At 45.7% G+C, this 16,066-nt stretch overlaps 2 protein-coding genes across 2 annotated transcripts; both read right to left on the bottom strand.

The window, feature by feature from the left end:
• Nucleotides 1-400: 400 nt before the first annotated feature.
• Nucleotides 401-8,944, bottom strand: SYNJ2BP (synaptojanin 2 binding protein). Its single transcript, XM_082485206.1, has 4 exons — nucleotides 8,636-8,944; nucleotides 4,501-4,637; nucleotides 2,905-3,000; nucleotides 401-1,890 (listed from the first exon to the last, which is right to left on the bottom strand). Exons 1-4 carry the CDS (start codon nucleotides 8,709-8,711, stop codon nucleotides 1,750-1,752), a joined length of 450 nt encoding a protein of 149 aa, XP_082341332.1. The 5' UTR covers nucleotides 8,712-8,944; the 3' UTR covers nucleotides 401-1,749.
• A 4,470-nt stretch (nucleotides 8,945-13,414) lies between these two features.
• Nucleotides 13,415-15,942, bottom strand: LOC309673850 (disintegrin and metalloproteinase domain-containing protein 20-like; the record flags this gene model as incomplete). Its single annotated transcript, XM_082485731.1, has 1 exon — nucleotides 13,415-15,942. The coding sequence occupies one exon, from the start codon at nucleotides 15,940-15,942 to the stop codon at nucleotides 13,780-13,782; it is 2,163 nt and encodes a 720-aa protein (XP_082341857.1). The 3' UTR covers nucleotides 13,415-13,779.
• Between the last annotated feature and the right edge of the window lie 124 nt (nucleotides 15,943-16,066).

The following is a 16,066-nucleotide window of genomic DNA, read 5'->3' as shown; positions in this document are numbered from 1 at the left end:
CAGCCCTTCTGCCATCAAGTGTAACTGGTTTGCAGACCAAAGGAAGTCACTGCATGCATCGGCCCAGGCCATCCGACACCAACACATGTTCACCAAACCTCAAGTCTCTTCCCAAAGTCCCATAACAACACTGAGCGAAATTCCTCCGTTTCCTTTTCCCCTTACACCAGAGCAGTTTATAGGCCAAAGCAAGATTTCATGTGGTCTAAGCGCTCTGAAACTCCGTGGTGATTTAGGAATGTCATGTATAACAGCATACCATTTCTATCTCCAGCAGATGGCAGGAATATAGCCCTGAGCAAACACACAACAATTTCAAATACATCGGCAACGTCCTGCTCGAATAATAAAGAATACAGAGAAGTAAAGCATCAAGACACCAGTTTTCTTTGTTTGAAAACATATATTGCATATGTGATTTTTTTTTTTTTTTGGCATTATACAGACCAGACCATGCATTTTGCTTTTCTTTTACAAAAACAACAAAACACATTGATTTCTTGGAGACAACAGAAACAGGTCTTACCCCACAGAGCTCATGTCAGCTGGGGCATGTAAAACCATTCAAATCACAGTGAGGAGATGAGACCCTGCAGGTAAATTCAGCAAATTCACGACACTTTCCAGAGCAAGTGTCTCTTCCTTTGGTTTTACTCGCTAAGCCTTACCCTGGCTTACATCTACCAGTCTATCTCCAGAACATCACATCAGTCTTCACAAACAAGCAATAGCCAGGATGATCCCAGCCTGCTCTCCACTTCTCCCTTTCAATCATCATAAGATTTTCTGACTGCAAAGAGCAAGTTTGCTGCTACAGAAAACTTCTATCTAAGTACTCCGCATGCAAAAAATAACCCCCAAAACAGACCTTTAACCTGAGAGATGCAGACTTCAACCCACTTGATGGATGGAGGGACTATTGCTTCAGTACTAATTTAAAGACTCTTCTGCAGCTTTTGCATGCCCAAATCTCTTGCCACAGCTTATCCTTGTGATTCAATTGTCTGCCTGTCTCTCTCCAGTATGTCAGCATTTTGTGGAAGGCTTTCCCTTACACTCTGACCCAAGAATGAGCAGTCACTCTGACAATCAAAGTATTTTTCTAGCAGCAGGCTATCTTCTGTCTTTCCAGAACTGGTAGAATACCTCACCAATACTGCATATTACTATTGTATCAGCAGCTACACTGATGATTTTACCTGTGAAACCACAGATTAGATTTTATACATTTTTCTTAAGGCATTTATTTAGCAACAACCAACAAAAATTCAATGGAAAAAATAATATACCCTCCGAATTGCTTCTCTTTATTCAAGGTTCAGACAGGGATCATTAGTTTCAAGACAAATTCAGTGGAAACAAGGCAAAACCTCTAGTAAATGTTTTTGATTTAAAAACACCCCAACGCCCACTCCCTTTAACCAAAAGTCACATCTTAAAACATGGAATAGATGAGTGTGTTTGAAAGTTCATCGTGCAAAACAGAGGGGGATGGCAAAACCCCCTCAGATTAGTCAAAAAAAACCAGCTATCCCACTCTATACATGAACACAGTCATCTCCCTTACCCTCTTCCTCTCTGCTTCTATCCACCCTGCAACAAAATCAATATATAAAGAACATCAGCAGCAGCTTTATGATAGGCAATGATCCTTTTTGACATCAGTCTGTGATAAGATCGTCGATTCTCTATCTTTAAATTACATCATAGCTGTGTAAAATATGCAGTGATATCCAAAACGTGAACTCTTCATATCCGCTGTCGATACCTCAGCAAGATCCAGACCGCTGCCGCAGCAAGTGCCAGTCCTGGCACCAGAAAGGCTGCTAGTGGAAGCCCACCCGATTCTCCATCGTCTCGATGACCCACAGGGCCATTCTGTGGCTGCAACTACAAAGGGGAAAAAAAAAAAAAAAAGGTATTTGTGTCAGAGCCCACCACAGGAGAGCCCCCCGTTCTGTCTCAGGACCAGGTGGGTTTGTGCAAGATGGCTTCCCCAGGTACCTGGACACTCCACACATGGAAGGGTTAGAACGGCTTTGGATGGACTGAGCTTTCCTGCAGGGTACCCAGTCACTACCAGACACCCTCGACCCTCGTGTTTCTCTGCCACTTTGTACACTAGGACTCTAACACCTGCAGCAGGGTACGTCCCATACAGCCAAAGCGATGACACACACATACCCAGTCATCCCTTGGTGCACTTCCCACCGCTCCATTTCCTGGTGTCTTCACCAGGAAAAGGGCATCACTCTGTTTTTCTTACCTGCCCTGTAGACTGGTCCAGAAGATTTACTCTTTTACTAAGGGAGTAGAAAAGAGGCCTCAACCCACCTCTCACCATCAGCATGCTTCAGGCTGATCAGTATTTCCTTGGTCAACTTCCATGCTAGCCAGGGATGTTCAAATTACAACAGTGGATTAAGGATTCTACTCTTTCTATATCCAGTATATTTAAACTATAGCAGCTGACATTTGTTCCTTTGTGGTGGGCTGCACACACATCGGAACACTAACATGGGTGATGACCTGGAGTTTTGTCTCCAGGAAGATTTTGGCCTCTGAAACAAAACTGGAGAACCTGAGATTCTGTCTTCACAGACAAACGTTTGCCTCCGAGAACGGAGATCTGTGAGAAAACACACCACAGTCCATCGAAACAAAGACCTGGGGACTTCTCCAAACTCACCTCTTCATTGATACTGTTACAAACAAGTAATGAACGGATGATTACAGCTATGGTCAACTACAGAAGGCCATAGTTCAAACAAAATCTTTATACATGTAATTCACACTGAGCACCTGAACATGGTATTTTTCTGCCTCACGGAGCAGAGAGCTATCCATCATAGAAACCAGTCTAAACTAAGCCAGAAATAACCCTAAGAAACAGGTAAAACATACCCTGCGCTGAATTTTCAGAGACACATCATAGCCTGCATTCCTGAACAGTTCCACAGCATCCTTGTGCCGCAAATCCTTCAAGTCTCTGCCATTGATCTAGCAAAAAAGGAAAAGGAGAACCAGTTGCTGAAGGACAAAAAGCATTTTTTTAATGATGCAGGCTAACATAGGAAGGACAGGAGATAAAAATCTTCCTCTTTCACAAAATTCTGCATGGGCATGCCCGCTAAGACCAAGATCCATATTCATCCATTCATATTATAGATGTATTTTTATACATTGAGAGATAACATGAGAAACTCCAAGCCAAACCACAGAGGTACTGAAAAAAAAAAACTACCTAGAAGCAAAATCAGAATATAAGACAACAGTTGTGTCAATAGCAGCTTCTTATGCTCTTGCTTTACTGGCAACAAATCAAAGGCATAATTCTGACAGCTAATGAAAATAAAAGAGCAGCTACAGCAAAATTATTATTATGAGTGTCTTTCCCACATTGTTCCCTCTACTGGTCTACCTTTGAAACCCTTCTGTTTGAAAGAGCGTTGTAAACATACATTTAAAAGCATATTGATGGAACAAACCAAAAAGACTTACATATATATTGGCATCCGCTTGAATGTGTTAGGATTTTTCTTAATTTAAAGTAGTATCTTATGGCAGAAGGTTTTATAACCTACTTGATTTCATTCACTAACTGATGATATTCAACCTAATTTTTCTTTTTCATCCCCATTACCCCTAATTGTATTCCCTGAGATCACATCTAGTGCCTCCCTTGATATTTAAACTCCCTAAACACAAATACGTAAATATTAAACTGTTAAGAAAAGATAGGATAATGCTCTCCATTTAACTTAATATAATTTTCTGGATCAATAATAGGCTCCAAGTAGTGCAAGACACTCTATAGAGGCTAAAAAGATTACATGTGGAACATAATAAGCAAGAATAAAATAAAATTAAGGAGTATTAAAAGATCATGTATCACACTAGGAAAGGCTACTTCTTCATTCATCACTTTGTAAAGCATATTGTCTTGTATGATTGCCAACTGTCTGATGAACCAGCAGGACTGAACCTCAGTCACTTTAAAACATTTTTCTAAAAGGAGAAGCCACCTGTATTATTCCTGATGACCTGAAATGAAGAGTTTTATGGCCTGGAAGTTTTATAGCCCAAAAATCCCCCTGAGCAAAAGGATCGGTAATCACGGACTACCAGTCAAAAAATGGAAACTTAGAGGTGGAAGACCTTTATTGACATGTGTGTAAATGATGATCCATTGTGAGCAAGAGAAGGTCTGATGGATTCTAAAACCTTAGAGAGGCAAGTCACAGAGGAAATACAAACGCAGCACCAAGGAGCGCTTCTGAGACAAATCAAGAAGGCAGAAGAGATGAGCTCATGTGCAGAGGCACTCATCTCAGTAGCGCTCAGAGCTCTCCCCAGATCCCCAAGATAGCTCCTCCATCATCTAATTGCATTCACCACATCCTTCCTCTCTGTGGACTGCGATGGCAAACTTGCATCTTGCATCACATCACTGATCACAGCATTTCAAGAACACACGGGGCGACAGAAGAAAGGGCTTACCGCTAAAATTTTATCTCCTTCTTGTAATCGGCCATCAAGGTAAGCTGCCCCATCCTTTTTGATCCGGCTCACATAGATGCTGCTGTCATTGGAAATGTACTGCTGATCTGTCCCACCAACAATGTTGAAGCCCAGCCCTAAGGTAAGCCAAAGAGAAAGCTGATGAGAAAAAGCTCAAAGCTTCAGACATTCGTGCTATTGTTGGGGACTGTACCCTCCCACATGGTCCTGTTTTCTCCACCATACTAAACCCCACAGCATACATATCTGCATCGTCTTTTCCAACCATCACTGTCTAGAAAAGTTATTCTCATGAAACTGGTCTTGAAAGCAGAGGAGAGACCCTGAATGCCTGAGGGCCCAGATGCTTCATTCCATAAAGCATCCATGAGCCGTTTTCAGGTGGGTGTTGGGGAATACTGAGGGCCATGCCATCGATTCTGACATGCTGATTCAGTCCTCAGCAGGAATATGCCTCTTCAGCACAGCATGAAAGGAAAGGAAAGCATTCTGCATTTCACAGGAAGCTACAGTAAATCATTACCTTTGAGCAACAAGAAATCATGCCTGACAAGCATTTCATGAGCTGGGAAACAGAGTTAGGAAAGGCAAGGAGCTTTAGACCCTGTCTACAGATGAGGAAACAGGCAAGAGGAGCTGTGCTACCAGCTCGAGGGCACCTACAGCTCAGAACACTCCTCTTCCACATCTAAGGAGCTGGAACTGGCGTCCTTAGCCTCCAAGAGTAAGATTAGCTTAGATGCAGCTACTTTAAATTGTATGTAATCACTTTATTCTGTTTCAGGAATTCAAAGCACAACAGGAAATAAAGACAAAGTTCTGGGATTTAAAGCAAAACAAAAAAATATACACATACATTAAACAGAACTGATATCCACATCACATTTTTGTTATGTTCCGTATTGTTCTTTAAAGTAAGCCTCAATTACAGATCTCTATCTGGAACCAGCTGCTGGATTAAAGTGCAGTTAAATATTAAGACTTCTTGTTTCTCTGAAATCCAGAAGAACAAATTGAATTCAAAATCTGGAAAACCACAGGTTACAAGAGCACATTCCCCACTGCACATGCAGCTAAGTTTCTCTGTAAATAATACCTGACAAGGGATGGGAAAGATTCCCTAACAAGAGGCTTGCAATGAAAAAAGAAAGAAAAGTCAAGGAAAAGGAAAAAAACCCACAAACATACTATCAAAGTAAATGGAGGGGAAAAAAAAAAAAAACAAACCCAAAAGAACCACCCACTTATCTTTCTGACATAAACCAGTCATCCAAAACCTATTGTGACAAACAGCTGAAGGCAAATTATCCCCGGATTCAGCCAGGCTGATTTATTTATTTGCTCTTTCTTTCTTACTTTCTCTCAAAGTTGGGACTAGGAACTTTGAGAAGGAGAGTTGCAAATGAAAGTAAAACCACCTTGTGCCTGCTGGGAAGCAGCATTTTAAATCAGTCACAGGAGATCAAAGGATGTGCAAGATGAGTCATGCTATTTAAAGGGTGCATCTACAGCTGGGAAGTAAAGAAATATTAACAGCAATCTTGCCACACCTTTTTTTTTTTTCCTCCTCTTCCTGGCAGCTTCAGACAAATGAGGAAGAAAATGGAAGTGGCAGCAGATTGAAGAAACACTGACATTTCAGTTAAACTAATATCTATTCCAAGAAGGGACAGTTGTGCACAAAAACACACCCTTTGATGGGAATTAAAAAAAATAATAATAATCCACAAACCTAAAAATTATTTGCCATGAAGCCAAAAACCTCGGAATCAATACTACAGAAAGTATAAGGTTTAATCAACATTTATTAAAAAGCCGAAAAGAAGGAATCAGAGTTTCAAAGTACATTGATTCTCTCTCACATATATTAAAAAAAAAAACAAATATATATATACACACATGAAAAAAGTATACATTTTGCAAGTTGTCACCCACAATTGGAAAAATAATCAAAAGTCACAGCTTTCATCAGCAGAGTCAACATGAGCAGATCTTTGTGACAAAAAGAGGCAGCAGTTCATGCTAGACCAAGTTAAGTATTCACAGGGCTTTTTCACTGCATCGTTACTTTCCAGCACTTAAACTTCCACTCTGGCTAAAAATATCTTCCCTGTCATTCCTTGAGCTCTCTGCTATTCTCCCCTTCCAGCTCATGTGGCCATAGAAAGAGATGCAGCACAACTGTGAGAAAAGGAGCAAGGGGAAGAAGAGTGAGCACATGGCACTAAATCCCTTGTCTACCAGGGACCAGACATGGAATGGCAGAGCTTTAAAAGGAGGCGCTGGGCTAAACTCCTGACCCTCCCTGAGGCTGCAGACCTCCCTGTCCTTCATTTACCCCCGTGAAACTTAAAAAGTCCCTCAAAAAAAAAAAAAAATGGTTGGCAGGATTAGGAAAAGAGAGATTGAATAACATTGCAAACTGAACCCATGAAGTTATTTAGTTTTCCATAAAAATGCATTTTTCTGCCTAATTTCAGCCTAGTACTTCAGAAGAAAATTTGGAAAAGAGACATACACACACTGTTTTGCCACTGTAAATACATTCACCTCCTCAGCAAACTTTTGCCAGAGATGTTTAGCATCAGACCTGTTTTAAAAAGTTGCAGTCAAAATTCTGGTTAGAGAGATTACGGGATTACACTGTGCTTTACAGATAACAGCGTTTTGTTCCTTCCACATAAAGGAATAATAATTCACATGGTAAATGCATCAAGGTCATAGGGGGCTGTAGGACCTTCAAATCAAGTGACATAGTTAGAAACCAAACTCTAAAAATACACAGCCCCTCTTAATTATGGGACAAATGCTGCTTGGGGTAATCAGATTTAAATTGTCATGGCCACATTCAAGACGTCTCAACTCTGCCCTTCAACATCCCCTTCCACCTCCCTCAAGATCTAAGGTTCCCAAGTGTATGGAAAGAGCCTTCCCATCGGAACTGGCTTCATTGAGCAAATAATTTTCCCTGACAAGCGTGGCTTCATTAGCTTGAGCTCGCGGCTGTGGAGGCAGGGCTACGCGGCTTTCAGACCACTGGCCGCCCGGGCGAGCAGAAGAGGCAGAGGGCTGCCCACTGGGCTCACCCTTTGGGTTGCGATCGCTGGTATGGGGGGGATCAGGACCGACCCCAGCCCCACACGGGAACTACCTTCACCCCAGAGAATGGCAAATGGCACATACGCCATCAACGTGGGTGCTGCGGGTCCCTGGGGGGCCAGTGGAGCCAAGGCTGGGCCAGCAGCCGCACCCAGCAGTTGTGTGGACAGAAAGGCTGCCCTTCTTTAATTTCATGCTCGTTTTAATTAAAGAGAAGGCCTCGCGCACCAAAGTACAGCTCTAGCTCCAAAACCTCCCTGGAGCCTGCCGTTCTTTGGGGACAGGATTTTGCTCCAGAGCCGCACATTTGGTGCTAACTGGCCACCCTTCTGAAAGTGCGATTTGAACGGTATTCTAAATTCTGTAAAAATAGGAGGGCGGGCAGGCATCAGTGGGCTTCCATGATGGCACACGCAACTGTGACAGGAAAAGCAAAGCGGAAAAAACAATGTCCCACCAACTGCTCCGTTCCCTCTGCCTTCCAACCTGTGCTCCTCTCACTCGCCACCCCGAACAGTTAACACGAAGCTGACAACGGGTACAGGGCATGGTCACCTCTTCCAAAACGGCCCCTAATTTTGGGTATCCAACACAGCCGAACACACAACACCTGCCACCGACAGCAAGAGGAGCTGCGATGGTGACAGCAACTCCTGGGAAAACCAGAAGGGATTTGTTCCACCCGAGACAACACACCACCCACAGCTCCCACAGCAGACACAGCCCGGCCCGGCCGCCTCTCCCTCACGCAGGTCGCGGGCTTTCCCCGCAGCACCGTATCCACCACGGGCCGCTTCCACGGGCGCGCCGCGGGAGGAGAGGCCGCAGCGGCCACAGCCCGGGACCGGGCACCGTCCTCACCGCAGGGACCCTCCCGCCGCCGCCCCGGTGCCCGCTAAGACCCCCGCCCCGGCCAGTCCCCGCCACCACCCCCGCGCTACCGCCTCCGGCCTCCCCAGGCCTCGGCGCGGGAGGCGCCGAGGGCCCGGTGAGGGGCGGCCGCCCCCCGCCTTACCTGAAGGTCTGCGGGTGAGGCTGATGACCTCCTCGGAAAAGCCGCCGCCGCCGCCCCCCGCCACGCTGCCGTTCATGCTGCGGCCTGAAGGTGAAGTCGGCTCCCGGGGCAGCCGCTTTCGTTTCCTCGGCCGCCGCCGCCGCCGGAGGGCCGCGCCGCGGAGCGCTGGGAGTTGTAGTCCGCGGCCGCGCCGCACCGCGCCGCCCGGGGACGGGGCCCCGCTGCCAGCGGGCCAGGCCGCGCCCGGGGAGGGGCGCCGGGGCCCAGCACCGGCCTCTGCCCCCGGGGCCCGGCCCTCACCGCCCGCCGGGGCCCCACAGCGGCCCTGCCGTGCGAGGAGGCGCCGGTACGCGCCCCGGAAAGCGGTACGTCCTCCGGGCTGAGGGCCCGGGAGCTGCGGCGGCCCGCGGAGGGGGGCTGCTCCCTCCGGTTCCCGAACGCCCCCTGCCATGGGCTGCCACCCCCTGGGCCCCGGGGAACCCTGCCTGCAGGCCAGGGGGGCACAACACAGCCGCCTCCTGCCCACAGGCACCTGTCCCTGCATCCCTGCCGGGCCCCGCTTTGCTCCCCGGGCTGGAGGGGGGTTTCTCATGAAGGTTAAGGAGCAGGTGGTAGTTCGCTAGGGTGGTCATGGCAGACAACCAGGCACGTACGCGGTCCGCTACCAGCCCTTTGAACTGGCCACACAGCAGACTGAAAATCAGATCAGGCAGGGATGGGCAGGGGCAGACGCAAAAGCCCAACGCAGATAGTTAGCACGGGGAGCATCCTAGTTACGCTGCGATGCAATACAGTGGTAGCCTCTGGTTCAGAACCCCAAATAGCACACAGAACCGCTGTGCTGACCACCGCCGCTGGGAACACTAAATACTTAACTATGTCCTGCGGAAGGTGTTCAGTCTGAGGATTTGGGAAATTTCCTCAAGACTCCACAGCACAGATAATGACCTAGCAATTAAAGGAAAAATAGTTCAACTTCCTGTCCAGCAGAGGAGCCGCTTGAACCTGGGACTCCTGTACCTCAGGGAGTTCTTGAACCAATAGATTATTGGGGAAAAGCTAGCAAGGCAAAATTTATCCCTACGTATTTCCTTATTAAATGTTATCTATTTCAGCATATTCTACAAGTGTCACAATACAGACAATGGCAACAGGGGAACAATGAACAGGGTCTGGTACAATTTCATCACCCAACTGCTTGGCACTATTGGGGCACCCACTTCAACATGCTGCAGGAACTTTTCTGATGAAAACGAGGACCGGGTGCTCTGGTCTTCAGTGTTAACGCTACCGATTTGTTTGTTCAGTATTGCAGTACAAGTGACATATTTTTGACTACATTAATTCCAGAATTAGCTGCACTTTTGGATTCCTGAATTTAATAGGAAGAGGCAGCCTGGGTGCTGGACCTCTGAATTAGAGGAAGAGTGTGCCAACGTGCCTTAATGCTACAACATTAATGCTTAGCACTCAACTGAGTGTTAGAACACCTGCCTCAAAGGTGGGAGACAGGCATTCAAAGTCCAACTACACCTCCAATGATGAGCAAAACCATGATTTGTCTATCACAGGAGGACATCTTAAACCATTAAGCCCAGCATTCATACCTGTTTCAGTCCAGTTTCCAGTTACATTGTCCTGGATATCTATACTTATTTTTTTGCCAATGGTTAAGAACACTGGAAAGCAAAACTTATACAATGGCCATCAACTATGTTTTTCTCCAAATTCGGGTTTTACTAATACCATACTTCACAGAATCACAGAATCACAGAATTATCAGAGTTGGAAGGGACCTCTAGAGATCATCTAGTCCAACTCTCCTGCTAAAGCAGGAATTGCCTAGAGCACATTACTCAGGACTGCATCCAGGCGGGTCTTGAAAATCTCCAGGGAAGGGGACTCCACAACCTCCCTGGGCAGCCTGTGCCAGTGCTCTGTCACCCTCACCGTAAAGAAGTGTTTCCGTGTATTTGAACGGAACTTCCTGTGTTCCAACTTGTGCCCATTGCCCCTCGTCCTGTCACTTGGAACCAATGAAAAGAGCCTGGCTCCATCCTCCTTCAACCCACCCTTTAGATACTTGTATGCCATAATAAGGCATACTTGGCACATTCCTTAAAGATACATACTGTTCCTTAGCAGCAGTTTTAATGTATTGTAGAGATGACAGTCTTGGCTTAGAACAAAAACAATTTTATCTTGATCTGAGATAACTGCAATATTAAGAGGGTTTTTTTTTAAAAAAAAAAAAAAGTCTCGTTTAGCCAGGAAGACATGTCAAACAAGAAACATGGGTACATTGTTTTTACTTACTCCTAGGCAGCTCCAGGCTTCACCCACCACATGTTAACAGTGCCCTAAGACTTCATACCTTGCTGCTCTGGCACAAACCTTTTTACAGGTCTTCACAGTCAGGCACTTCCCTCCAGCACCATTTCACATACTAGACTGACCAATATCTCTTGGGAGATGGTACAGCAGCATTTGCAGACTGCCTCTTCCATGTTCAAGCAACTTATACATTAGCCAAGCTCTCGCATCCACTCAAAACGTTAAAAAAGGCAATTAAAACTAGGAGGAAAAAAAAAAGGGGGGGGAACCAGAAAGATTAGGACCGAACCGAAACTTGCACCTTCATACCACAACAAGAGTAGTGGGACATTTCTAACAAACCAACAGAAATATCAAGGTTTTTGTTGCTATGGTGAAATCAGAAACAACAATATTGTCAAGGACAAAACCTCAGCAAGGGGAATCAGACATTTTATAAATCCTAAGACTAGGTTTGTTGGGATGCATGTTTATCTTGCTCATATGGCCTAAGCAGAAATAGAAGAAAAGCGTACAGAAATACTCTTGAAGAAAAGCTTGGTGAAAGCCTCTTCCCAATTAACAGTTAGTTTTTTTAGATCAGTCTTTAAGCATAGGCAAAAATGGAAACTACAGCGGTTTATTGCTTTCTCTCTTCCAAAACTACATTTGCAAGTAAGCTTTCTAGCCTAAATCATGCTTTCATTTACACCTCTGTCTCTTCAGTATACGTGTCTGTAAATAAGAACACTATGACTGAAGTGTTTCTCTGGTCTTAGTTAGCATAGATCTATACTCAGCAACTCATGGTATACTACAGCAGGCCATCAAGGTGGCACCCTGAGACTTCTGCCACTGATGTCTACATACTTAAAAAGCAAAATAAAAAAAGTCTGCCAGTACTTACAAGCTGTGCATAGGTAGCTGGAAGCTGCTGAGTGTAGTGCTTGTGTTATTTTTATCCCTCATCTTTCACCTAATCCACATCGCTTGCTTCTCACACCTGAATTAATAATTTCTCTGAGGAAAAAACATACCACCCAACATTCCCTCTCAAAAAAATCGGTCTCTGGTTGTAAGGAATAAATTTGGGGTGTTAGTCAAGGGGCAGTTATCTTGTCTTTTGCCATAAATAGAAGATTGCATCAGGATAACAAGTGTAGCCTACTGAACAAACAACCCGCTACCTCATTTTCCCCAGACAAATAGATAACAATTTAAGGACCCATTTGCTTTAGACAAAAAGCCATGAAGAACTGTGAATCACATCCTTTGTATTTCACATCCAATCATAATGTAACCAGCCACTTTTGGATGCAGAACACAATAATTTTTTTTAAAAAAAAGGTACAGGAAATGACATAGATGTCATACTTGGGAGGCTACAAGAGTTTACATTTACTCTACATTTGTAGAGTCACCAACTTCTTTCTTCTCAAATGTTGCAAGTGTTTGGGGTACTTACGCTGCCTTTACAGAAGGTTTGCTAAAAATATGGTCTTTGCTTTCCAAACACAAATAATTCTTTTGGTAGCAGACCAGAACATTTGACTCCTTAATCCAGAAACACCAGTCCTTTAAAATAAAGTTTTCACTGTAAATCTGGACTACAGCCTCATCTTTACGCTGATCTGGTTGAAAGATCTAGTCACTGCTATAATAAAAATAAAACGTACGAAAGAGTATTTCCACATCCCTTGTGCTTTTACACAAGTTGGACACATTTTGTCTCCTGTTAAATAAATGAAAAATGCAATGCTTCTGTGTGGCACTCCATAGAGCTGCAAGGACACACTCAGCAATAGCTTAAGAATTCACACAGTAAACCAAGAGAAACCCCAACACCCTGCCCTCCGAGATAGTTAGGTAAAACATCCATCAAATATTGCAGAAATTCTGCGTGTGGGAGACCTGCAGAATAGTTCCATATATTTTAGAGATCCAGTTAACTTGTGCAACCTCACAGACAGCTCCTCTTAGCGACAATAACACACATAGCACTTCTGAGAAGAACCCAGCACTCAAGGCACTGGAAAGCTTCCAGAAAAAGAAAGACAATTTGTTCTTGCGAAACATCAGGTTTGGTGTCACTACACTCTTGACGTATATCTGACGGTTCAGAAATGTAATGCTTACTGGCATGATCTGAGTAATACTTCCCTACTGTGACAAAATGAAGACCCTGTTCCCTATGATCTACCTCCCTCCCGCAGGACTATTCCCTGGAAACAGCTGGAAGGGTTTATGCCACAGACACCTGCATCTCACTGAAATACCCATTTCTTGCCTGCCTGCGTGTCACAGATGTGAATTAAATGAAGACTGCAGGAGCAATTTTTTTTCCTCTTTGGTTATTAATGAATGACAGAAACAAGTTGTTCACAAACATCTCTCCCCCTGAATTGGAGAAGGCATTAGACAAAGGAGTAAACTGGAGCAAATAAATTATTTACACCCATTTTACATTTGCAAACTATTGATATGAAGCATAAAAGCTATACTTACAGTTTGCCTATCTAGTTCAGTTTAAGAGCTCAAGGTGCAAAGAAAACAAAAGAACAGCATGCCTTACTGCCTGCATTTATTAACTCAAAATAAACAAAGATAACATTTACTGTGCATTTAATGATATCACATGAGATTAGAACTATCCAGAATGTGTGGAATTATTTTGATGAGTTATCAGCTAGCTCTGCTCAAGGGAGATTTCCCCAGGAGCATCTAAAGCTACTGCTTGTTGGTCTTCAGCAAGTGCTTTGTGGTGGATTTTGACTCACCAGCAGGTGGTCTCCTTTAGGAACTGCTGGCTTTTCCAGTATTTGAAACAACTGCTATCTTCTACAAAATTGGGCCCTTTTCCTCCTAAGCCATTCCACTATTTTCCGTTTATAACATATGATGAGGGTTACTCCAAGGATACAGAGCAAAAGATGACTAAGTACTTTTACTGCTATTTTTGCTCTCTGAAAAATCTCCCTGGCTGGAGGGGGTCCACTGTCAATGCTCCCTCCAAATCCTTTCCACTCACAATACGGAGGAGCCCAGCCGTACCTGCAGTGACAGTTCTTACGATTGTTACACACTCCTCTGTTGTGACACACTGTCACGTTACAGTCGTAGTTCAGCAGTGATACGCTGGTACACGTGCTGTTGATACAAAGCTTATCACTACCACATGGCGTGCCATCTTCCACGGCCCCCATGTCAGCTATTGGCATCCCTACATGATAGTCGAGACCCCAACATATTTTACCTCCAACAGGGGTTTGGATCAGTGTTACGTGGTTCTGCAAGAGAGGCAATTTGTCTATGTTTTCACACTGGATCCTACCACATAAGACATTCTCAATACTGCATTTTATAAAATGGATATTGTTACGAATACCACAATTCCCAAACCGGTCACCTTGAGTATTCACTGCTTTGAAGCAATCTAAAGGAGCAGCCCTCGCTTTTTTGCCAAAGAGACGCTGGCACTGTTTACTATGGGATGAACATTTTCCTCGATAGCAATAAGCACCATCTTTGCAAGGGGTTCCATCTTGTATGTACACATCCGGCGGGCACCAAGGGGAAGTCCCATTGCAATACTCTGGCAGGTCACAGTCACCAGTACTCGCTCTGCAGAGTGTTCCTGCTGGAAGGACCTGACAGCTCTTGCAGCATTTTCCAGAAGCACAGACTGAAGCTGCAGTAAACGTACAGTTTGGGTGACAACAAGGATCCTTTCTGCAGTTTGATTCTGAACCACAGTCACATTGCTCTCCTCCTTCTATTCTCTTATTCCCACAGTATTCACGCTTCATGGTGTAGAAAGTGCCAGGTTCTGGTGGTTGGTGAATGCAGCTGGCGCCACGTCCCTGCAGGTCAAAGTAGTCTTGGTAGCTGCAGTCACTGAATGCATCGGTGTCAACACTGCTTTCATACATAATGCATTTCTTTCGTCTGCATTTACAGCCCGGTTCATCATGGCGCATTCCAAGAGTATGGCCCAACTCATGGGCAAATGTGATAACAAATGAGGACAACTTCCTATCGGTGAAAGAAGCGACTGCTGATGACCACTGGTTATTACACACAGACCCTACAAATGCTAATCCCAGGATTCTTCCAAAGCTCTGAAATGCAAATAAGTGAGCAGTATCATGGCGCAACCGTGGAGATAGGTCTGACTTCCGCCACATGTTAAAGTCATCAAGTGCCTTCTTGATAGAGTTCGTAATGTTTATAAGGTTGTTTTTGGTCCAGATCTCCAATCCCACAAGAAACAGCCGAACAGAAAGCGGTTCATACAGAGAGTCTGCAATGTTGATGATTTCTATGACCTGCCTCAAGACTTCGGATTCGTTCCTTCCCGACTTCACAAACCGCACGTTGTCCACAACCACTACGATCTTCACATACCTGACATGTGTCCACCAGTCCTTCAGCATCTCCTCCTCCACCGCCCGGGGGGTCTTGAACCAGGGAAACAAAGCCTTTTGGTGCTGCAGCTCCTCCGGGGTCAGCCCACAGGAGGGGCCCACTGTGTTGTTGGCCTCCTCCATGCGGTAAAGGATGTGCCGGAAGGCCGGATCGTCGGGGATGGGCTCGATCTCATAGGTGCCATCCTCCACCCAGAGCACACCACGGATGCCCCTGCCGCAGGTGCCGAGGGCCACCAGGGAGCCGGGGCTCCCCTGCACCTCGCCTTGGTAGAAGCAGTTGTCCTGCACGAAGGGGTGTTCCTCCCAGCGGGCGCCATCCTTGCCATAGGTGACCAGGGTGAAGGGGTGGGAGACCAGGCCCCGCCGGGGCCGCAGGCGCAGCACCCGTGGCCGCCCCTCCACCTCCAGCCAGTAGGAGACAGACAGGGGGTTGGTGTTGGCCCGGGGGCTCAACTGCCGTGGCACCGTCACCCAGGTGGCGGTGACACGCAGGTCCCCAGACAGGTCCCCCCAGGTGGTGGGACACCCCGCCAGGCCCAGCAGCACCAGCAGCCCCAGCAGTGCCATCACCAACCTATGCCCCGCTTTGTGAGGGGATGGAGCTCAGAAGGACCCTGCCCAGGAGGAACCACCCCCAGGCCTCCAACCGCCCCTCAGCGGGGAGGGCCGCAGCTCTCTGAGGCCTCCAGCT

Source organism: Vanellus vanellus (genome assembly GCF_965231255.1).
Source record: "Vanellus vanellus genome assembly, chromosome: 6".
Taxonomy (NCBI): Eukaryota; Metazoa; Chordata; class Aves; order Charadriiformes; family Charadriidae; genus Vanellus; species Vanellus vanellus.
This window is presented reverse-complemented; position numbering and strand designations above follow the sequence as displayed.